Source organism: Microtus pennsylvanicus, chromosome 10 (genome assembly GCF_037038515.1).
Source record: "Microtus pennsylvanicus isolate mMicPen1 chromosome 10, mMicPen1.hap1, whole genome shotgun sequence".
In the NCBI taxonomy this organism is placed as follows: domain Eukaryota; kingdom Metazoa; phylum Chordata; class Mammalia; order Rodentia; family Cricetidae; genus Microtus; species Microtus pennsylvanicus.
The window spans coordinates 92994833-93019837 of NC_134588.1; the positions used below are offsets into that span (position 1 = coordinate 92994833).

Sequence of the window (25005 nt, forward strand, 5' to 3'; positions counted from 1 at the left end):
TTTGAAAGTGAAATTTTCTCAAAATTTCTCAATGGAAAATGGCTGAGGCCCTTCGTTTGCAATTGACATATATCAATTTCCAACCCCTAATCCCTCTGTCCTTGTCTCACTTGAAGAATTCCTCTTTGACAATGTCTTTCCAGGACCTCTTTGTTTTGAGTAATCCATTTCTCCCGGGCATCCTATTTTTGGAAAGAGGTGTAGGGTTACAGAGGTCTCTGTGCCAGAGTGAGAGAGGGAGTTGGTGCATGGAAATGTGGTGGTGGATGCAGAACTGAGGACTAAATGTCAAATGGGAAGGAGAAAGCTGTGTGGTAATGAGAGGCGTGAGAACATGGGGTGGAGTACCACGACTGGGAGATGATGTGAGGATGGGTGAGAGGCATCTGGAGAACATTGAGATGAGGGCCTGGTTTCTCACCTTGACTGGCCAGCATGTCAGGGCTGCTCCAGACTGTGGAGCTGAGGGCCTCGTCCAGTGGAGCCAGAGTTCCCAGCTCCAAATCCTGCTCCTGCCAGTAGCCTGGGGAGAGAACCTGCATCAGGGATGAACCCTGTGCACACTACTATAGATTGTGTCTACACTTCCATTGTGGGGGTGAGGAGGGGCTAGGCCCCTATGGAAAATGGCTTCACCAACATACCTAAGAGAAAGTGAGACATTAGCAAGAGTTCTGGAAAAGGAAAAGACTCTCCTCTGATAGGCCATTTAAAGGAGGATGATAATGGTTTATCTGTCAACCATGTAGTGTGAGAGTCAAAGAGAACTTAAAGACCATTCAGCCCAGTTTTCCCACTTCACAGAAGAGGACAAAGAAGTCCCCAAAAGATTGAGAGGGACTCACTACAGAAAAATGAAAACTGAAAACAAAACAACCCATTATAAACTCCTTATCCAGGATTCTTTATGTTGTACCGCATTATCTATTAACACATTAGAGCATATGTTCACATTTGACTCTTTTCCCTTGACCTATGAAAGTGCTGGTATCACCATTCCTATTTTGCTTGGTGGAAGGAGAATGAAACGACTTGCCCAAAGTCATACAAATTCAGTAGACACTGGAAATGAAATGCCTGCTTTCAAATCCGATGCTCTTTGTTCTAAGGTGAGACACCTTTCTTGTTGAAGAAAGATTGAAGTTGGGGCTAGAAGTTGCACTACACATTGCCAGAGTCTTACTTTCTGCGCTCAGATTCTAAGTTTTCATTCTAGGTTCGCGGGACCTGAGGCTGTACTTCGCTCTGATGCAACCACACCTTGTCACCCGGGCAATAGTCACCACCTCTCTTAGGACTAGATCGCTGTTAGACTGTCTTGTGAAACACAGTAGTGTCTGGGGTTCACAAATAGAAAGAGCGTAGGGACAAAGAAACCAGCTAAGCCCCTCTGCAAGATCTCCCGCCACAGAGCCCTAGAGTGGCCAATCAAATCGCGCAAAATTAGTGAGATCATCAGCTGCTGAGCAGACACTGGAGTTGCTTCTCTTCCTGGGACAGCGTACAGGCACAAGTTTGTCAAAGGTCCCTACAGGCGCCACGGTCTGGGTGGGGGTGGGGAGGATAAGAACGTAGAGGTGGGGCTAAGAGAGAGCAGGTGGGTGGGTCAGAACTGAAAAAAGACTAAAGTGGGGTATGGACTTTTCCGGAGAAGAAAGGAGAGAGCACTAAGGAGAGAGGACTAATCGGAAGAAAAAGAAAGCAAGTCCGTGAGGGGAAAAGAGAGAGAAGATGGGGTAGCCGAGAAAGAGGGTGAGGGAGAGGAAGGAAAAAAGGAGAAAGGAGCAAGGGGGAGTCCTAGCATCAGATAAAGCTCTAAGAGAGCTTTTGGGGTTGGCGGGCTGCAGTGTAGACAGCTGCCTTTCCCACTGCTCCTGACCTGGCTCTCCCAGAAGATTTGGGAATTTACTTGGTTCTGAGTGACATTGAGAGACCAGGTACATCTCTAATGGGAAAAGAAGAATTGATGAAGACAGGCAAAAGAGGCAAGGAAAACGGAGGGCAGGGCTCTCAGTTTCAGCAGAGAGGCAGTCCTGGGGTGCAGAGACCTCATCCTGGGGACACCAAGGATGAAGACAACTGGACATTGGTGAGTGTTTCATATTATTTTCCAGGTTATACATTTTGGAGTGTGCTGTGCCAACATCAAGTAGGAAACAGGGGTTGATCATGCTAAGGCATGGGCTGCTTGAGGGACAGGGAGGAGCAAGGCAAGCCATCTAAGCGCCCTCACAGGGCATTGGTAACCCAGAACACAATCTAAGAACCACTACACAAGCTTTTACTCAAATGGACCGAGGAAATAGCCTTGTCATACTTCAGTGTGGGACTTTCAGTTTGCAGAGAGGATTTTCACCCATGATTTCATTTAATCTCAAAACAATTGCTAGCAGTAGGCAGCCAGATATAATCACTTTTAAAGTTGACATCTGAAGAGGTTCCTTGGCTCACCTAAAGGAACCCAAATAGCACAACTCTCAAGAATCCCCTCTACCCCTTGTGGGGTTCTCAGCTTCTAACAGCCCCTGTTTTTCCAGAGCCTTTGCACACTTCACTGGGATCTGTTTTGTTCCCAGGCTCTGCGTCTAAACTCTGAGGAGGTTGGAGCAGAAACATCACCATTTTCACCCACGTTTCTTTAACCCGCCCATCCTGGTGAGCTCTGGGTGCATGTGACTTGTCTAGTGATTTGCTACCTTGGCACCAGGCATTCTGCACCTTAACCACGTGGAGCCAGTGTCTGGTCTCCACTCTCCTGGTTCCTGCATCCGTGCTTTCATCTGCATCTTCCTCAGTGACTTCTCTCCTTGCTCATGCTTGTCCATCACCTCCCCATTCCCACTTCTTTGTGTTGCTTTTTTTCCCCATCTGCACAGGATAAATAAGTCAAATGGCGATGTACATCATTTAAACACAGCTGAACTGTTCAGAGGCAGAAAGCAACAAATAACCTTCAATAAATGACATGTTTGGGATGTGCATGATTTATTGCTTCTATATGTTTGCAGAGAATTCACTTTGGTTTGTAGTATTTTAGGAAACTGTTTAAGACATGGCTGGGGCATTGCTTCCCCTTCTATGGGGGTGTGTATGACTGATCCCCTAATCCTGAAATGTACTTCTGATATTCGATCTCTAGTCTTGGGAATTCTGTTAGCATGTCTGAACATTACCCGATTTTATGAAATTGTAGGCTACTAATGATAGATTCTGAATGGCCATTCCTGTGGGACCAGGTGAGTGATTGCAATGCTATCATCAGGAGTATGGATAAGTAGCCCAAATTATAAACTGGTTTATGAAAAGCTTGAGCTATCTTTGGATTAAAATTGTGCCAGTCATTTATGACATCACCATGATTTCCCTCAAAATGTTTGGACAAGAAAGGGATGAAACTGAGGAGTATTCTAAAGGGGACATATGGACTTTTTGAAGTGGGTTAGTAAGGATTCTACTCAGGGACCTTGGAAGGAGCTGCTGGCACGGAGCCACTGGTGAAGAACATCCTCCCTATGTGGGGACAGCCATGAAGGAAAGGCTCCAGTCTTGATCATATGAGTTGGGGAGCGTCAGGCGTCATTCTTACTAGTCATATTGTTATCTGCGTGTGTGTGTTTGTCTGAGAGAGAGTTGTATGTGACCTTGTGGGTTCATGAGTATGTGCCTACATGTGCATGCAGCTATGCACGTAGATGTCAGGAACTGACATGGTATGCATTCTTTGCTCCTTCTCCAGCTTATATTTTAAAAATTAAATTTATTTGTGTGGGGTGGGGATACATGCCACAGTGCCTGTGTGGAAGTTGGAGGAGAACCTGCAGGAGTCAGTTACCTCCTCAAACCATAGGGGTCCTGGGATTGAACTTGGGTTGTCAGCCTTGGCAATAAGCTCCTTTACCGTGTTAACTTGCTCTTTACCTAGTTTCTCTACAAAGGTGTGCACCTGCCACCCCAGCCACTGGTGCTGGGTGTCCAGATGCGTGCTGCTATACCAGGCTTTTTACACAAGAGCTAGAAACCTGGATTTAGGTTCATAGCAAGTTCTTTGCTGAGTCATATACCCAGCTGACTTTACATTTTCTGCAGATAATACCCACATTGGTTAGCCTGGCCTTCCAGGTCCTATACAGTCTAATGTCAACCCACCTGTAAACTCCGTCTTTTTTCCATCTCCCTGATCCCACATCCTAGACATAGGAGATATTTAAAATTCCACTTAAAGCATTGGCCATCCCTTGTCCATTCCCTTTTCTATAATAACTTGGTTCAAATGCTCTTCACCCATCTTCACTGGTCTTAACTCTAGCCTTTAAGCCTACTTTGTGCAGCTCTTCTTTCAAGAGGGCTTCCTTGGTGGCCTAGTTGGGAATTCTTTCTCCTATCTCTGGGTTGCATTATTTTCCCCACCTTCCTTTCATGATGCAGAACTTGTTCCTGCATTGCCACTGGGGCTTCTTCCTAAATCATAAAGATCTTGCAAGAACAGTTGATATCTAATTCATCTTCGTATCAATAATGGCCCCAATATAGCTTATTGCGCATAGAAGGTGCTTAATAAATATTTATTTATCAAATGAATCAGTATCTTCTGTTGTGGGAACAGAGCTCAAAAATCTGTTAGCGCAGAGAAAATAGCAAATCCAAAATCACAGGAAGGAGTAGGTCAAGCAAAGCTTGGACGACAGCTACATATAGACATCTAGATCTCTACAAGACAGGACTTGATATAAAAAAAAACCTCACCCCACCCCTGCCACAACCTAGTTTTAATCTCAAGACTTAAGTTAAGAGGTTCATAGGTGTAACTCTAGGCAACTAGGGAATTACGTGATGCTCCCAATAAGGGCTAGGTTGGGACGTAGGTCTCTCTGGCCATGAAGCCCAAAGTTTCTGCATCTTCCTAGTGCATGGCCTGCCCCAGGAGGCAGAAGCAGGTGTGTGGTGGTGGGTTAGGAATAAGTGAGGGAAGACATATTTCTGGCCAGGGATGATTTCCCTAGACAACGTTCATGATGCTTGCCTGCAGAATGATAAAAAAAATCACAGAGAAACAGGCTAGAGAGGGTGCTTGTGGTGGCGGCGTTGTTGTGATTGGCATCCAGTGAATTATGCTTTTAACTGGATTTTATAATGTGCCTTCACTCCAGACTTTGGGATCTATTTTGTCTACCCTTAATTGTCTTAAAGTGTGGGGATCTTTGGCTAACCAAACAACAGATGTGTTTATTTAAAACTTTTGACAAAATCCTTTTATGTTTTCATTACATTCTAGCACCTAGGCTAAAAATGAAAAGGTTATCTCGTTGGCATTCAATCGTTTTGAGTGTTTCTTAGTTCTTTTCTTTACCCATGGATTCTGATACCGTTAGAATTCTCAGTATTTTAAAGGAAAAGTAATCCTTCCCCCTATCGTGGTTTCCTTCTGATCGATTGTTCATACTGGGAGTAGCAGAGGCAGGGACTGCAGACTTAATAATGTGTCTCTTCAAGGCATACATTGGCACCAATGACTCAGTTTTTCACTGCAAGCACAGGACCTCACACATAGTAAGGGCTCAATAAATATTTATTGAATAAATAAGTGAGTTACTCAAATGAATAAAAATGTATTATGTCTGCAATTTAAGTGACTGGTAGGGAAGGCTATGAGAGTATGCCAGCATTACCCTTGACTGTTTGGTTTATGTATCTTCCCTGCCTTGTTTGCTCTGGAGATCTAGAATGTATTGGCAGAACTATTAACTGTGTCGTGGGTGCACATTTGGGTTGGTGGAACAAAGGGACTAGAGATCTGGGCTGCATGACTACAGCCGGCCTCGCTAGTGCCTGTGTCCAGAGCTTCACTTCCCTGACTCTAAAGAAAAGCAGCTCTCTGAGTAGGAGTTGATGATGATGGTGATGGTGATGATGATGGTGATGACTCAGCATTTCTCTAACTCCGGAGTTAAAAATAATGTTCAGCCAAGCCTACTTGTTATTCCTCACGACTACCCTGACAGGTGGGTGGAGAAGTGTTATCTCCAAGCAAAAAACATACTGGGGGCTGTGGCCCAGAATACTGACTCTCTTTTAGAATGGAGTATCCACCGTTAGGAGTCTCATTGCTAGGCTCCCAGACCTGAGAATCTTCCCCCAATTCGGCTTCTTAGTGAATTGCTATGTGGGTCACAGACAGCAGAGAACGGCCATAGCAAAATGAGACTTGGAATTTGGCCCCTGGAAGTTTGCTTATCCTCAGAGCCACGTTTTTCTTTAAGAGTAAATGTTTGAATGTGCATTTGGAGGAAACTGGACCAGTTCCATCTGAATCCTGACTTAGAAGATAACTCCAAGATTTAGAGGAGTCACTCTGACTTCACAAAGGACTCTCTTTACATTCAGCTTCCTACAGTTGGTTTTTGGCAGCCACGACTGTGCCAGATTACCAAAATCATCCCTAGTTTCTAGACTGGAACTCTGACAGCTAGCGGTCGGCTCTCTTCTTGTTCTGTATTCCTGCTTCGCTTTGCCCATTTTTCCTTAGCTCTCAGTTCACTAATACCTGGGTTTTAAGGTACAGTCAGGGGGACGCTGGACCTTAAGAGATGGAGCTTATTCTGATTTCTAGTCACCTCCGTCTTTTCAGGTGTTTCCTTCCTTTTCTTTCGGGAATGAGATTTTGGACTGCATTGAGACCAGGAAGTCCTCTTGAACATCACCCTTTTCCATAACTCAGGTGCAGTTTAGCTCACATTCACCCCAGACCTCAGAGCTCAGTCATGCCTCAGGTGCTGTCCTCTGATCTTAGCCTCCCTGGTCCCCTGCTGATCTCTTCTCGCCACTGGGATGCTGAGAGGAGATGTTGCTCCTTCTTGGTCCTCCTTCTATTATTTCTGTTGCTGTCTGGTTTTTTTTCCCTCCTGCAGTCTTGTTTGTCAAGCAGCCTCTTGGGCCCAAAGTCATTACTCTCTCCCGGCTTGATTTGATTCTCCTAAGAGGCACAGGAGAGTAAGTGGAAACAGATGGGGGAAGGGTAGATTTCCACTCCTTTCTCCCCCAGGAACTTCCTGTTGTGCTAGCTAACCTTTAGTTTGGTATAAAACCTGGACCAGAGACTCAAGAGTTGAGAAGTGTGTCATTTTCACACTGTTAGAAGATCTGAGAGTCAGGTTAGGAGCTACTCAGTCTGAATTCCAACAGGTTTTATAATGTGTTTCAGGGGCATATTTTGGTTCCATCCTCAACAGGTAGGAAGCAAAAAGTTTTCCAAGTTAAATGAGGTGAAACATCCTCAGGATATTTGGCTAGCTTGTCAAGGGCAGGTGTGAGGATGGGGTTAAAATGAAAAAAAAATTCTCGGTGTTAATACTCATTTCTCAATAAAATTAAAAGTAAATAAAAATACAGTCATTCAAAAATTTTTTTCATATAAAAATGTTAAAAAAATCTATCAAATTTTAAGATGTCATGCAGGTGTGTGCGTGGAGGGGGTGTACACGTATGTGTGCAAGGCTGTGTTTCTTTAGCCAGATTCCATATTCCATCAGTATTTTCTACTGACCCCTAATGGCCAGAGCTGGTTACTCCTAAAATAGTTGACTATCAGACAGAAAGGGAAGGATGCCTTTCTGACTCTGGCACCAGAGTGCAATGATTTTTCTCCTCTTTCTGTTATAATTAAGTCACACAACATGGTTTCTCCTCCGTGACTTTCACAAGTATAGACTTTCAGAGCTGACACAATCATAAGTAGCAGTCAGTCCAATACCGTTGTGTGCGTGTGCATGTGAGCATGCATGTTTACAAGCTGCTGAACCACATCCCCAAATCCAGCTGCTCATTTTAACAACGAGGAACTGAAATCCCCGAGAAGTGTGAGAATTGGAAGAAGTCCCACAGGCAGTTAGTGGGAACTATAGTTATGACTCTGGTCTTTTGTGATTATCATCACATCATAGGAGTCCTTGTAGAATAGCTAATTCAGAGGTTCAATTGCCACTGAGTGTGACTTTTATATCTGGTGATTTCTACTCTGCTTCTTATCACCATATGGGAAGGGCCCCGAAGTTTAAGGGAAGTAAGCTTACTAACTATCAGACAGGTTGGAGAAGCTGGGATGAGACAAAGGAGTCTCATCTGCCACATTTTCACAAATGCCAGGCCTTAAGGCAGACTTCAGTTCCCACAAAAGAGGAATTTGAAAGTCAGAAGCCACTGCTGTGTCCTTAGGAGCTAAACACAGTGGCCATGAGAAGAAGACTTTGTGCATACTGTGTGTGTGTGTGTGTATGCATGTGTGCCCACGCTCCTGAATCTACCTGCTGGAGCGTATAACTTGCACAGCCATGGGAACATGTACATGATTGTGATGTAGAAGAGAGAGAGGTTAGACTAGATGGGAAGAAAAAAAGCAGAGGAGCATGTCCTATTCTTGAGCTAGAAAGAAAAAAATCTGGAGGCAGAAGTGGGCTTGTGGTAGGCTGGGGGGGGGGGGATGCTCACAGACTTAGTTAAGATTCTGAGGAGCAGAGACTGGGAAGTGGGTGGCAGAGAAGGAGGTGGGGACAGCTGTTGCTTTGATTTGCTACTGAGTCAGTGTTCTTGGTGCATTAGCGCTGAGAGGGAGCCCTAGGCTGGCCCCCAACCAAAACAAGCCCCTCTGCAGCCAATATTGAGTTGTAATAAGGACAAACGCAGTTGGGAGACATAAAGGAGGGGCATCTGATCCTAAACAGCTCCTTGTTCAACTTAGCTCCCTTATTCTGGAAGTGTGGATTTTAAACAAACATCTAGCCTTCTGCAGCAGGAGTCTGTGAAGAGGATGAAGTGGGGAGAGCAGAGCACTGGAAGGCATCGCCGAGAACTTCTGGAGAACAGGTTCTGTGTAGGTACAGAATGGTACCTGGGATAATGGCAGCCTTTTGCAGCATCTGTTACTTCAACTCCTCATGCCTTCCCACAGTGATCTCATTCTTCAGAAACCAGGGCAGGTTTGTTGTGGGCTGTGTACTCTGGTACAGTAGACAAGAGGCTGGTTTTGTCTGAAGTTTTGGATGCCCCCTTAACCTGAGCAGAAGAGTTTTATATCCTTCCTAAAACTTGTTATTTCTTACACACACACACACACACACACACACACACACACACACACACACAATAGAACTAGAAAAAATACCCCCCCCATACTGTAGGAAAGCATTTGGGCTCTTCTAGAGGACCCAGGTTCAATTCCCAGCACCCACATGGCATCTCACTACTGTCGGCAACTTCTATTCCAGGGAGTCCAACACACACAAGATATGCATGCAGGCAAAACGCCAATATACATAAAATGCAACTAAATAAATAAATTCAAAACAGAAATAAGAAAGCTGTTAGGAAAGGAAACATAACAGAATTGAACTTGGAACTCATTTAGTGCACAGGAAGGGCATGGGAAGATGGGAATTGATTGAGACTGAGTGATAAAGCTCAGCCAACCAGGAACATGCAAAGAACAGATTTCCTGAGGGTGAGAGATCTCACACCTGACTTTCATCCTGCCATTCTTACCTGGTGCCTGGTACCTGACCTGTCTGCATGCACATGCAAATTCCCTTTCCTACAGGGTCCCACCCCATGCATCGCTGTTTTGGTGGTGATTTAGATCTTTTGGGGTGACGGCTTGGTGTAGAGGGATAACAATGCTGTGAAAAGCGTAATTTGTTATGAGGCAGGCAGGAAAGCATTTATCTCTGCTGGTTCTGATATTCCTGACTTGTTTTTACTGTTTCCCTTCACTGGATGATCAGAGGCTGGGCGTGAATGACAGGTTCAGGGCAATGGTTAGGAGTGTTACATGAAGAAAAATGTGTTCTGCTCCATACACCCACTCACACTACTCTAGTTTCCCTGATTCCCCTAAGACTAAATGAGACTTAGTCTCTCTCTCTCTCTCTCTCTCTCTCTCTCTCTCTCTCTCTCTCTCTCTCTCTCTCTCCTTCATTCTTATCACTTGAAAAAGAAAATCTGTATTTTTAAGAGTGCTGCACTAGCTTCACTTTGTGCTTTTCTGGTAGTTTAACTCCTTTATGAGACAGACACATTCTTTCGTGTCTACAAATCTCACAGTCTCCTAAAGGGCAAATAATGCTGTTTTGACAGAAAGGTCCCTCCTTCCCTCTTTTTAAACCTCCATTGAGTGCCTCAGCTTTGATGGTGGTTATGTCTTCTCTTAGCTCCCTAAAATGCCTGTATTTTCCAACTCGATCATCCTTTTTTTCTCCTTCAGCACGTGTCCTTCAACACACTATGATTCTCATTATTCATATGCCTGTTTTTATTTTTTCTGTCTCAGACACACAGCTTTTATTATGACCCAGATACAGAGCCCCTTTCACATGCTCATATTAATCAGAACCCCTTACTTCCAGAAAACCATATGGCTTAACCTCAGAGCTTCCCCCAAAAGCAGAATTTAGTCTCTTTCTTCTGCTCAAACTCCCCAGGAAAGGACCAGAATCCTCTCCTCCCCAGGGCTGAGGCTCAGTCCATCTGTCACTGACATTGGACTCCAGGGCTTGGAAACCAGAAAAGACTTGGCATTAACAGCAGTTGAGGATAAATGAAAACATGGAAGGCTCAGGGGCTTAGTGGTGCTGTGTTTTATATTTGTGTGAGATTATAAGATGCAAGTTGGAGGGGGAACATATACTATGTCCTTGGGAAAGATGCCATTATCCGGAAGTGTGAGAACTAGTGAGTGCCACTGTCCCACTGTAATTTTGTGTTTGTCAAGTGACAAATGGCTAGGAGCAGATGGTAAAACTGGCCCTTCATTTTAAAATGGAAGAACTTGGCCTCAGGTTCCTTAAAGGGGTGGACACGATGGTCAGTTCCATGTTATCTGTCGCTGATGCACGCAGAGTTTTTCTGCATTTCTAAAGAGTATCAAACATTTAAATCAGAGGCCCCATGAATAAATTCACATTTAGGAACTTTTTAACCTGGGTGAAGCTTTGGCTGGAAAGCAAAGGGCTGAGGCATAGAAGATAAATAAACAAACACAGAAAACAAGATCTTGCCCATTCTGAATAGCACCTGATATTCAGAGTCCTGGCTCTTCATCCCACTTTGCTAATATTTGGGACAATTTTGAAGACAAAGAAGAGAGACAGGTAGTGGTTGACTTATGGATGAGTGGCTGTGACACAGACGTCCATCACATTTTCTTCTCCCCAGGGCAAGGCGCTACTCCTGACCTTCTTGACCCTGAAGTAGAAGTAAATGAGCTAAAGGTGTTTATAATTAGCAATCAATATACAATTAGTACAAGCCTAGCTGGGGAAAAGAAAAAATAAGTCTTTAGCAAATGCAATCATATATAGATTTGTGTGTGTGTGTGTGTGTGTGTGTGTGTGTGTGTGTGTGTGTGTGTATTTCTCCTGGACACCTTTCCAGATGTAAGATCTCACACAAGGATGAAGGACATACTGAAAAATGTTAGAATCTGCATTTCAATCCTTCTGGAAATAAGTCTGCTCTTCTCTAGAGCAGAGTGTCCAGGGAAATGAGTAGATGCAAGATACTCCAGCTGTTGCTGCAACCTCAGTCCTATCTTCCAGAAGGCTCTCTCATAGAGATAAATCACTTACATTATCTGCCCTTGATGGATGAAGCTTCTTCTTGCTTCAAGTGAGGAAATGAAGGAGACACCCTGGCAATTCATTTGGGTACCCAGCCTCCTAGACACTTCTCTGGGTCATTCATGTAGAAATTGACATGGGACAGTTTAGACTCAGGGGAAGAGGAGCTTGCCCTGATCTGATATAAAATGTTGAACAGGCAGGCTAGGTGGGTACTTGGTGTCATCAGATTATTGGCAGATGTGTAAGAGAGTTCATCTGAAAGATGCTACTAATGAGATTTGGCCAAGAACATGAATCCAGGATGACGTTTTTATTTAAGGCCACTTTCTCCATAAAAGATGGTTACAAAAGCAGAAGGAGTGAATCAGGGTTCTCATTTTAGTTTCTATGCCTCTCATATGTTGGGGATTTTCTATTGCCTGGTTTATTACATATCATGTTTGCATTGCTGAGGCAGAGGACAGACGGAAAGCAAGCGTTATAGTAGGACAGGTAGTGTTCGCATCAGATTCAGGGTGCCATCGAGAGCTGCATGCTTATGACTGAGGAGGACTCATTCTACACTCGACATCTGTGGGGTATATGTGATTATCAGACAGGAACAATGTCATCTCAGTCTAAAACACAGCATCTGTAGGGCCATTTTAAAGTATGATTCCAGCTACAGTAAAATGTGGAGTTATTTCAAGGCCATCTGAGGACACTGTAGACCCCAATTTCCTGAACATGTACACCTGAGAAATACTTTTCTGTTTCCCCAGTCCAGAATTCTCCTGTTCTCGTCACCTCTCCTTTCTAGGGTTGATTAGTCAGGAGAACTCTATGTATCTGTAACAGGGTGTGGACTCCCTTTTCAAATATCAGGGCCGCATGTGTTTCTGATGGCGGGGCGGGGGGAGGGGGGAGGGAAAGCACAGCCAGTTCTGAGGGCTGCTCTGGGATGATAAAGCATTGGTGGAGCAGGACCATGGAGAGCAACAAGAAGTGCCTGGAGCGTTACCATGAGGGGCCAGCACCATGGAGAGCTCAAAGCACAGGTAGTTTGTTTGAAAGGGGACTTGGGACCTGGCATGCAAGGTAGCAGGCTCTGGTGCCCACAGAACTTAACACCAGATTTCTGTTAGCATCACGTGACGTCCATCAATTTTTTTTTTCCTGAAGGATTTTGAGTCTGTTACATACATCCAGAAGGACCACCACCAGTTAGTGTGTGATCATTAGCCAAATTATCTAAGTGTGAGTGGTGACGAATATTTTAATTTGCTACAAGTTATTAAAAAATAAAGTTAGGACTATTGTCTAGTGAAGGAGATGACATAAAGTTCCTGTGACCTGCTCCCTTCAGAAACACTGGGATATAAGGAAGCCAAAATGTGCATAATCATCAGATAGGTTATATGACATACACAAATGTTCTGATAGTCTCCAATTTTCTATAAAAGTTCAATATTTGATGAAAAATGGAGAAGAAATATGGAACCAGACTTTTTAAGATGAGTGGTATCTGCTGGGCAAAGTGGCACATGCCTTCATTCCTGCACCCAGGATGCAGAGGCAGGCAGATTACTTTGAGTCTGAGGTCACTCTGGTCTACAAAGCAAGTCCCAGTACAGCCAAACTGTTATACAGAGAAACCCGGTCTCAATAAAACAAAACAACATCCCCCCCCCCCAAAAGAGTTGTGTCACCAGGGCTTAAAGCCCTCTGTTTTTATTGGAGAAATTTAGTCACTGGCTTTTTTACTTAAGAAAATTTTGGTAAATTAATAAGTGATTCTTTAATACTTGCTGGTTCAATAACGATTATATAGCTTTAATGAGCCACTGTGTGTGGAAAAAATATCTCAATAGATGTATGTGTTCTACTCCTGAGAGGCTGATTTTTTTTTTCAGGATTAGAATGGATGGACCTCCTTGTCACATACAACAGTGCTGGCTTGAAATTTTTCTGGCATAGTTGTATGAGCCTGAGCCCCAGCTGCTTCTGACCTTATAGAGAACCATTACCACTGCTGAGCCTGGCAGCAGAGATGGGTCTTTGCCCTGGAGACATGTTTTTCTCCACCTGAAAATGATATAGAGTGTTTATTCTTAATTTGACTGTGTTCTTAGAGACTTGAATCTTTTCCTAGTGGTTTATGAGACTCTTTTGTGATTCTCTCTCTCTCTCTCTCTCTCTCTCTCTCTCTCTCTCTCTCTCTCTCTCTCTTTCTCCTTCTGTCTTAAAAGCATTCCTGTGGTGATTGCTATTCTCACAGCCTATGGTTGACATCCCGGACATGACCCCATACAGGGGTCATGTTCCAGTATATTGACCTGTAGCCAGTGGTTAAACAGGAAGCACTAGACTCTGACATTAAAAATAAAAGAAGATCTTGGGCTAGCGTAGAGGTTAGTGGTGGGGAGCTTGACAAGTATTCACGAGTCTACAGGTTAAACCCACACACACATCAAAAGAGAGAAAAAAATAAAAAGAAGATATCATTACTCCAATTTTCTAATGCTCTGGTTTTTTCATTCAGCAAGAAGCTGACTGCTTTCAAGAGAATCAAGAGCCTAGACTGCCATCCTTAGATGACATTCCTTTACAGAGACTCAGATGACAAAAAAAATGATTGTGGAGCCAATAGGGAGCTCCACTGGAGTAGGAGACAGTGTGGAATGTAACTAGGCACAGCCCCAAGGGTTTTCTTTCTCTGACAACTGTGAGATTTCCCCCTACCACACGACTTAAGAACAAACAGCTTTAAACACCGTTCTACATATCAGAGTGCAGTGAGCAGCAGCAAGAAATGCCTAAGTCCAATCTCAAGATTCACAGTGCAATGGTATCATGTCCCGTCTGCCATTTCAAAATGACCAGAACACCAAAAAGATGCCATCTGTGGAATTTCATGGCTGCAGAACTATGAGTCACCCACTTCAAGAGGATGCTGAATATCTCCAACATGTCACTCTTAAAATTGGACTAGGTCTTCTTTCCTCAGTTGGAAGAGGAAGAAAGGAAGCCTCAGTGCGCTCTGATGGCTCAGCTGACTTCTGGCGGAGGGCAGAGAATTTTGGACTGTAGCAAAAGCCAGGTGTAGCTTAAAGAATACAGAGAAGCCAAGAATGGGGCAGAGGCTCCAGATCTTAATTTCGGCAATTCTCCGGTGGTCTCTTTTCCTTAACGAGGGAGAAAACTATTAAAACCAACTGTGCCACCTATGCCTAGGCCGAACTTAGGCTAGGATATCTAGCCATGATTTCTGGGTAGCCGTTTCCCATCCATATTAGGCAAACTGAATAGTCAATGAATTAACTATGTCATCCCACTATCTCTCTGATGGCCTTAACTTCCTTGTGTCAGACGCTGTGCAAATCTTAAGGGAGAGTATGCCCTTCCCCAGAGTTATAGCAGGAACTAAGAAGAGAACAGAAATAAAAACAGACAGAACTCTTACAGCTATAACAAGGAACAGAAACTCAATGGAGCAGATCTGCCAAGCAGATCCGTGGGCAGCACTACAGAGAATGCTGGGCCTCTCTGGCACATTGGGCATGATCTCCACACTGGGCACCTGGCCAGGGGGCTGCAGAATGCATGGCAGTGGACAGAAGGTCATTGGGAAGGAAAACTAATGCGTGTGTGGGACACTGAAAGGTTAAGTTGCTATAATCTGGAATGAAGCAAAGCAAGGTTGTCCATCCACTGGGTTAAATCACTGTACTGAAAATAACTCGGGAATAAAGAACCTCGAGAAGGCTGGTCACAATATTGAATGTCAAGCTGCTCACCAGAGACATGACCACAGGGTGCATTAAGTTCACAGACCTTGTGTTTCTCAAACTGGAGCTGCCAACGTCTGCCAGTACTAGTGGAGAAAGACCAGAAGGGAGGGCAGGTGGCAAATTTTTAGCCCTGTGGCCACAGCACTAATGGCCAGGTTCAGATAGCATTTGCTGGCCTTACCTTGTTTCAGCTTCTCAATCCCTGCTCATCTTTATGAGTCTTAAATATTTATGCTGTACCCAAAGGAGCTTTACACCTCAGCAGCACATGAAGTTTGTTTTTCTGATTCTCAGTAGAATTAGCTTCCCGGTCACAACACCTTTGACCATTGCGGCTTCGGCATGCTGGATTATTTGGTCCTTAAGTCTTTACACCACATCTCTCCTAGATTGGGTCAAACATTACAGGTTGAGTTAAGCATCACCTAGCACCCTGCTCAGGAGCTCCAGGTGAACTCAGGGGTGCTAGACACCCTTCATGATGCTAGTCAGAATGGCCTCCAGGAGTGGCATCCATGGAGTATATAATCTATACATTTATTTTCCATCATTGGCACTCACTTTCTCAGACTCAGAAATCAAGGTACGGAATTAATTTAGTGGAGGATACCTAATGGTTATGTTTCAAACAGTGCAGGCACTGCCCTCTGGACAGATATTCTGGAGGCGTGGTTGGATTTTTCTTTGGAAACAGTGTCCTAACTCTTTCCCTTTTCCTGACCCATTCTCTTCAGTTCTTCATACAGAAGTTACTACCTTTCCCTCCTACCTCCAAGTTACTGCTCTAACTATATTTATTTCTAAGCTGAGAATACAACTATTCTCTTTTTCTGAACTTTAAGCCCCAATAGGGGATAGGCTCCCAAGTTGAAGAACAAGAAAGAGTTGTCATGCATTGGGTGAGGAAAGATATGGTCACTGAACAAATTTACTCCAGTTTGTCATTTATGTTCTAAAGAAGAAAAGCCTGAAGCTTACTGATGTGATCATTTTCTCTTTTCAGGTCTTAGATTGGCACTCTTAGTTCCTATTGCCAAAGGATTGTAGTTTAGGCACTTGCTTTGGGAAGACAGGGACTTCACTGAAAGTCAAGTCTTTTTAGGAGAGTCATTACTGAGGCACAAACACCCACTGTCCCCTTTTGCCTTGTATTAAGCCCACTGTCCCCCAGGACTGCTCATCTCCTCTGTGAGCAGGGTCACCAGTGCAGTCTTCTGGGGACAGGGATTCCATGTGCAAGAGAAGAGACTGCCATCCCTTTGGTGACAGGAGGAACTTCCTTTGGGGAGTTTGGGGAGTACAGAGTGAAAGGAGTCAGCCAACCAACTGTAGAGAGGGGATCCCCAGGGTCCCTACACCAGGGGAAGCTCCTTTACCGGGACAGAGACAGGGGAAGGGGAAGGGGAAGAGGTCAGGCAAGGTGGAGCTATTATTCCTCCAGCACCCTGGCTCCCAGCCGGCTTTCCTCAGATGAAATTCTCTACATCATCCTCCCCAGTTCCAACCCCTCCCCTCTCCACCCTGCCCCGCCCTGTGCCCATCCCTGCTGGCCACTGGGTCCATCGCCCAGGAACCACCTCCCCTTTCTCCTCCCCTGCGGTTCTTTCTGTTTTTTTTTTCTTTTTTTCCCCCCGTTGGCATCTGGCCGGGCATAGCCACCACCCTCCCTCTACTCTCCCCACTTCCCTTTGCTCCGCAGAGGTCCTGTTCCCGTTCCTCTTCCCTTCCCTTCCCCCACCCAGCCCACCTCTGACAGGCCAAGAGCGAGAGGAGGAGGATGCATTCCTTTAGTCCTCCCTCCTCCGGGGACCTGAGGCTCTAAGCTGGGGTGCCCTTCTTCTTATCTCTACACACTTCTTCAAGCCACCCCATTAACCAAGAACAGTCCTTAAGAAGGCTGAGGTGCCCCCACAGCGCTGACCTACATAGCCTGGCCTGGGGCGGGAGGGGCTCTTCCCCAAGTCCCCTCTCCCTTGGCCCCGCCTCCTTTCTTCACCCCCCACTCCCTTCCTTCACCTCTTTACCTTTCCAAACCCAACAAGGGTTGAGTTGCAGACGGGGGCAAAGAGGCTAGTCTGCTACCCCGCCCTAAATTTGGGGAAATTGATGCTCAGCTCAGGAAAGCTTTGGGCTTCCCATTGATCCTTCTCCCCAAATATCTTGCTCTCTCCTTTTGCTGCCCCGCACCCAAGTATAGGTTTCCTTTCCCAGATTTTGCCACCACTAGGACTAGAGCCAAACTGGGGCCCCCTCCGCCCAGTGTTGTTGTTTTGCTTCAAGGAGAAGCCCCTCTCCTTTGCCCACGCCCCCCTCGACAGCCTCACCCAGGCCCCCTTCCCTGCCCACTCAGAGCTCCGCGGCGGGTGGGGAACGCGCGGGGGAGCAGAAATGTTTGCATGCAGCAGTTTGGGGGATCGTTCTGGCCACCCAACCCCTACAGACATACATACACAAACACCCAACACACGCCCTGACTGAAACAGCGACAAATCTCACTCCGCCCCCAACACACACTGACACAGACATACACACAGACTCTGACACAGAAACGCAGCACCAGACACCAACATAGACGCGCACACCCAGACACACACGGACATCAACACTTCCAGACCCCGGCTGCTCCAAATAGACAGCAACCCCCCGAGATCCAGACCCCTACTGCACACGCAGACACACACACAGTCGGCTCTGTACATAGAAGGGTGCACACGCCGGCACACCCCACGGTCCTCAGAGACAGCGATGCTCAGAGACAGACACAAGGGTATTCCAAGAGGCTGGCGACTTGAACCCTCGCTTCTAAACAAAGCCAACAGGCTCCCTGCTCCCGACTCCCAATCTGAACCCCCACCTCGGGGCATTGGTCACCTCCCCTGGCGCCGCCCCCTCCCTCACTCACCGTCCTGGGAAAGATTGGCCCCGCCGGGTGCCCAGGAGCAGGCGAGGAGCAGGAGCAGGGGCAGGGCGGAAGGGGCCCCCATCGCGCTTCCTGGCCGCCTCCCCGGCTGGGCGCTGGCGAGCCTGGATCTCCGGGGACTGGGGCCGGGGGCACTGAGTAGACGGCGTCGCTGTCCAAAAGGGCGCCCCCGGAGCGGCTTCCAAGCCCGGGGCCGAGGCGGGTACCGGGAGGGAGCCGGCGCTGCTGCAGTCGCCGGGATTAAATAGGGCGCTCGGAGCAAACCATTCGGTTGGAGGTGGAGGGGGGGTGACGGGGGGCTGGGCTGGTGGCGGGGGGGCCTGGATGCCGCATTCCCTACTCCCCCCCGCCTCCCACACCCCCTCCGCGCTTTTGTGGTGCCTTCCATCTTCTCCCCCGGGAGCTCCTCCAGCACCACTCGGGTGTGGAGCAAAGGAAGGGAGCTGGCTCAGCAATGGGACCCCACGCGCACCCCTCTTGGGCTTGGGGTGGAGAGAGGGGAGGTGGGCAGGGCGGTGGGCCAGCTGGCGAGAGCGTCCACTGCAGGCCTGGGCAAGGGCGTGCCCACTAGCCTGAGATCCTCCGGCCCCGCCTTCTCCTTAGGCAACCGGGATCCCCAAAGCTAGGGCACCCCTATCAGCAGTGTGGCCAAGTATACCTCCCCAGGGTACCTACTTACTCAAGCCTTTCTCCTAAGCTTAGCCTTCTTAGTTCCTCTTCTTCAAGACCTTCTACTTGTCCAGCAACAATTTGTGGCTCCAGGCAACCTCCTTTGCCAAGCAGACCCAAGGAGGTCACGGGACTAGATCCCTCTCAAGTCTTCTTCAAAGACATCACCAAAGAAATGCCCTGCAAAGTAACTCCAAGTTCCTCTCCTCGATGCCCTCTTTAGCCCCAGGTAGCCCTTCAATACCCCCTTCTTCTCAGACTTCCAGAGACTCTCATCTTCTCAACTTTTAGCTAGTAAGAACCCACCGTGAAAGGCAGACCCACGAATGCCTCTGTGGTCTCCAAGGCTATATAGAAGGTGGATGAGAAAGACAGTGCACTTGCTCACTTCCAGGAGTCCCAAGTCCCCAGTGTTTGCTGTTCTTCCAGGTTATCTCTGGGAGAGGTTTTTGTTTGTTTGTTTGTTTGTTGTTGTTGTTGTTGTTTTGGTATGTTTCAGAAAAGGATCTTTCTGTATTAGTTTTGTTGGAATCTAGCTTTGGGGAATGAATTCCTAAATTTTAGAATCCTAGAAATCAGGCAATTTTAGGTATGTTAAGAGTTCTTTAAAAATAATAAACCTGATCTAACTTAAGCCAGGTTTTAGATTCACTCAACAGCAGAAGACACAGCAGTGAGCATCAGAGGGAAGAGTATATGGTTCTTCATTCTAGAAGTGAGATGTGGGTGTCTCTAAAAACGCCTGCAGCCCATTCCTCATGCTGCCTTCTTGTGCTAGCCTTTAATGTTTGAGTAATCTTTCTGTCCCTATGTCAAGGTTTCTTAGTTCTGGATGGTGGTGTAGTTAATGTCCCTGTCATCTAAGAACCTGAGGACAGCCTGCAGAACATAATCTGTAACGGGTAAAGCCTTGTCTAAATGACAAGCAGTGAAGTTGGGGCTGAGACTATACTGTTCAGGGAAGCCTTCAGGCTGGTCTGGGTCTGCTCTGATATTTTTCTCTCACTATTTCTGGACTTTATAGTTTCTAGAGAAGAAGTCTGCTTGCCTCTTGGACATTTCTTGACTGTCTGGGTGGTTATTATTTTTTTTCCTAGATGATTTGACCTGTGTTGGCGACTCTGACTCATTTTGCCTCCCCTAGCTCTCCACTATTTTGAAATCTGAGCAGTGACAATGGAGTAACATACAGGGTAGGGACGTGGAGACATGGATGTAAGAGGGAGAGGAGGTTAGACAGGGTAAGGAGAGTTTGTAGGAAGATTATACTTCTTGATGGAGGTGGGACCAGGTTGGTATGGGGTTGGTTATGATAAGAAAAGGAAGGAATATGGTAAAGCATAACAAAACCCAACAACAAAACAAACTGTCAGCCTCAGTGGGAAGGATCAGGCTTTTCTAGTTAAAGGCTCTTGATGGATAAAGAGTGTTTGAGTGTTTGAGCTACGAGAAATGTTTAGCCTTGGATTTAGAGAGGATAGGGTAAGGGGTGTGGAGGTGAGTTAGGTGGGGGTAGGCGGGATGTGAGATTAAGTCCCGAAGTCCTTTAATTAGCCATCTTTTCCATCTGGTGCTTCGCAGGATCCCCTTCTGCCTGTCCTTAATTCTCTGATGACTTGAGGCTCTGGCCCCGCCCTCTGCTGTAAGGGGTGGGTACCAGGGGTGGGAGGAAGAAGGAGAGCTGTTTTGGTGAGGCACTCTTAAGGCTAGCAAATGGGACTCTGGGATGCTCTTTTCCTACTGGCTCCTCTTTCCTTCGTCGCGTCATCAGGATGAGTTTGGCAGCCTTTTAGATCTTGGTAATATGAAGTTGCCGTTGACTTTTAGAGTTATGGAATAAAAATGTATTAGAGCTGCAAAGAACCTTGAAGATCATCCTTTTAAACTGGGTCTTTGTTGAACAGATGAGGAAAATGAAACTCAGAAGCCAAATGGCTTTCTGTGTTCAATATCTAGCTAGTGAAGGCTGACAGGACAGATAGTAAGTACCGTTTGAAGTCAAGAAGGATGAGGAGGATCAGACCCAGGAACAAAGAAAAACATCCAGTTTGAAGAGTTCCCTTCTCCTGTTTACCTCAAAATGGTAGTTTCCCCTACAAGGAATGTATTCCACTTAGAAGAACCCATTCTCTATAATTCTTCTATTGCCCTGTCTGCATCAGCCCCTTGAATCTTACAAGCATGTCATTTGCTTAGAAAAAGAGCCTTACAAAGAAAGACTGACCTATAAGGATTATCCGATCATAAAAATAGGTAGAACGTAAGTATCTATGTTGGATTGTGATCTCTATGGTTACTCCTCACTTGAAAATGCTATGACATACAATTTGCATTTCCCAGAGACTTGCACAAGGTCTGAGATGGATTGTCTGTGGGATGACAGAGCTGGCAGCTACAGGGAAATTTGGGAAGAGTTAAGAAGGGGAGTGGAGAGAGGGTGAGCGTGGCCTCCTGCATGCCCCTGTCCACTCAGCAACAGCCTGGGTATCTGGGGGTGTGGAATGTGATACTGGCACCGATGCCGGGCTAGACACAGCTGTGTGGGCCCTGGGCATTCCTTCCCCACGCAGCTTCTGCTCAAAGGGGAGAGAGAAGGAGCTTAGCTTGTAGAGGGCGAGTTTTATGTGTTCCTCTGGGAGGGACCAGCACCACCTATAGGGAAAAACACATCTGAGAATGTGTACCTTGACAGTCCCTCAGATTCTTCCTCGCACTCTGACCCTTTCCTTCTCTGTGACTTTTAGTAGCTGACTCTATGCAGGTCCCTACCTACACTGCTTTCCTCTTCAATTTTACACCCAACTAAACCAGTACTTGGCAGTACCACCCCTTACTTCTATTATCCAGTTTTAATTAACACCATCCTTAATAATAACCTCAGAACGAATTTTAATTCTAACCTTAATTGAATTCTAATTTTAATCCTAACCCTAATCTATTAAGGATTCTAACTACCGGTCCTAATAACAGCCCCAACTTAATTATCAGTTTTAACTAGTATCTCCATTGGAACCAGGTTCGAGCCTGCAAGGAAGAAAGCAACATGCACAGGGTAAAAAATGGCCACAGATCCCAGGAATTACGAAGCCATCATTTACAGCCTTCATGCTGAGTGCTTTATGCACACAGTATCTCATGTGGGTACCAGCAGCTACCTAATGTGGTTGAATTTATTACTTCCGTTACCATTGCAAAACAGGGTGTAACATGATTGTATTCGTAATCAGGGGATCCACAGCCAGGCTTGCTTGATCCATGACCCTGTGCTCACCTCCTGTCTGCCAACAAGTAATTCTTAACCATCTTCTCCTAAAATCTCAACTAATAACCCACTAGCTTGACTTCTACATATCATTACTGGTTTTTTGTTTTATTTTTAAGTAAGTAACAGAACAAAGTAGAGATCGAGCAAATTACAAAATCCCTGCGTGTCCCTGCCCACAGACCCTATTGGTACTTGGAAACATTAATTTATTGATGAAGTTAAAATATTCAGAGTATAGAAAGGAACTCACTGCAGAGAAAAGCCTTCTCGCCTTCGCCTTCTCGGAGTAGCCATATTGCACAACCCCAGGGGGCATCGTTCTAATTGGCGTTGTGTAACAGGGCAGCGCTGCCTCCCACAGTTTTCCAGGCAAGCAGATAAAGTCAAGGTAAATAGCTACCAAATTAAATCGCCCCCCCCCCGTGTGTGTGTGTGTGTGTGTGTGTGTGTGTGTGTGTGTGTGTGTGAGAGAGAGAGAGAGAGAGAGAGAGAGAGAGAGAGAGAGAAAGAGAGAGAGGAGAGACTTAGGGGTAACAATCACTAGACACTTGGAGTTTATAATTAGCAATAACTACTAAGGGCCAGGTTCTCAGCTAAATTCTCTACACTTGTTACACAATTTAATATTCACATGTCCTTGCGCAGTGCTCATCACCTCTACGACAGATGAGGATGGCGGGCCCGAAGAAGCCCGGTTGCACCATGATGGGAGGAACGACACAAATCCAGGCCTCAAAGTCTACATTCTTAACTTTGTGCTTAGCTAGAAAAGCTGCTCAGAGCTTGGCTCTGAAGGTCATGTGGGCTTAGCTCTTAATGTCAGAGAAGCCGAGTTGCCTGACATTAGACAAGAGGATGATCTATGAGGCTGTCGATAGACTCAGATTGATATAAGAGGAGACTCTGGGAGGCAGAAGGGGCCGGGATGACTGCATTACAGAGGGAAATGAGCAAAACGTGAGGGAGCAGAAGGGAAACCGAAACAAATAGGAGCAGAGGCGGGGGAAATTGTTTTGTGATAAATTCAAGCAAAAATAAAATCATATAATAAATTTGTGTGTCACCATTGTTCCAGCTCCAGGTTGATTGATGTATTATGGAAAGACAGCAGGCATATATAATCTTCTGCAAATGAAAACGTGCGTTTCCCGTTACCTGGGGATCGGTAGCCTCTCCGCTGGAGAGCTTCCACACTGCTCACCTTGATTCTGTGTTCCTGCAATATCAAGCTGCTTGTAATTCCCCAAACACACTTAGTTGTTTCATGCCTCAGTGTCTTTGCACATACCCTTCTCTATAGGTGGATTGCCCGTCTCATCAAGCCTGATGAAAATTGTGTTTATCCATCCAAACTTTGATTAGGTGCTACCACCTGTGTAAAGCCTTCCAGCTGAGGGTAATCTTTCTTTCTGGGCGCTACTATTATATTAAATATATACATTAACTATTATGGATCTCTCACTGTGTTCTGAAGATTTTGCAATAATTTTCTTCTCTAACTGTGTGCCCATGAGTCCATTATTCCCAGTGTATAACCTAAAAGAATAGCAAGTTTACTTAATTCTGAATTAAACCAAATGTCAAGTTTACAAACATAGGCTCAGTCAACCATTTTCCATATAAGCAGATACATGCATATAATCATAATTTGATGGCATATGCCACACAGGTATGCATACATTTAGTTGTATGGATATTCTATTCATAAACTGATTCGGCTGTTTATAATATACATGCACAAATACTTTTATCTACATAGATGCATTTTATAATTATTATAACTGACTTTAGATCACGCTACTTGCCTATTTATCTACCACCTATCTGTCTGTCATCTTGTGTGGAGTTTGCTAATCTGGCACTGTCCCACAAGCCTCATTTCTAGCTGCATGCAACTTTCTTCTGTACTGCTGTAGTTGTGGAAAACCCTTTTAAATATCACTTGTAATTTGGACAAATACCTTTAAGGATGCACACTTTGTATATATGTTGGTGACTCATTCTGAGCAATAAAAAAAAAGCTAAGACCTGATTGTAAAATAATAGTCAGTGACTTATTGGTTGATTTATGTGCTGCTTCCTAAGGGAGTTCCCAAAGAAGAGTTCTAGAACATTTCTGAACAGTTACGTTCTTCTGCATTTGTAAATATAGACTAAATACCACAAGAGTCTTTAGAAGCACAACTGTTGAACAAACAGACCCAGGCTGTGTAAGAAACCACCACATTCTGTCCAGATCTGAACTCCACTCCCTAATCATGGCTTCTTTTCTTCATAGCCTGTTGAGAAGTTTCTATGTAATGAACAATGCTGGCTGGAAGAAAGTTAGATATTTTGTGGTAGCCTCTTAAAAAGTTGCATAAACAATCACATTATTTATTTATTTGTCTATTTATTTATTTTTGAAACTGCATTTCAAGAAGTTTTGGCTGGCCTCTAACTTTTTCTGTATCTGAAAATGACCTGGAACTCCTGATTTTTCTTTCTCTACTTCTCAAGTGCCAGGATTACGGGCATGTGCCACCATGCCTAGCTAGATATTTTTAATTTACAAAATTAAATATTCAGTAGGCCAATTTTCTTACCCCATTTCTAACCCCATGTCGGTTTTGAACCATATTTACCTGTGACAAATAATACAAGTGTCAAGAATAGGTTACTATTTGGGAACACCAATACTTGATAACTGAGACCATTCTAACAGAAATGGGTTGCTTTTAAAAATCCTCTGTGAAGGTGAATTTTAAAATTCTATTGCAAAATGTCAGTGTTTGG

The 25005-nt window shown here is 45.3% G+C and overlaps 1 protein-coding gene across 2 annotated transcripts in view; it reads right to left on the bottom strand.

Moving 5' to 3' along the window:
- The window catches only part of Cadm3 (cell adhesion molecule 3), a 32443-nt gene extending 13554 nt beyond the window's left edge, over positions 1–18889 (bottom strand). The window contains exons 1-2 of one of the 2 annotated variants that reach the window (XM_075989186.1): positions 18279–18534; positions 422–523 (exon numbers count right to left, since the gene is read on the bottom strand). In XM_075989186.1, coding sequence (XP_075845301.1) covers positions 422–523; positions 18279–18360 — 184 coding nt within the window. In that variant the 5' untranslated portion in view covers positions 18361–18534. Of the gene's footprint in view, positions 1–421; positions 524–18278 lie in introns of both variants that reach the window. The other variant, XM_075989187.1, reaches the window with a different exon arrangement.
- Positions 18890–25005: the final 6116 nt, after the last annotated feature.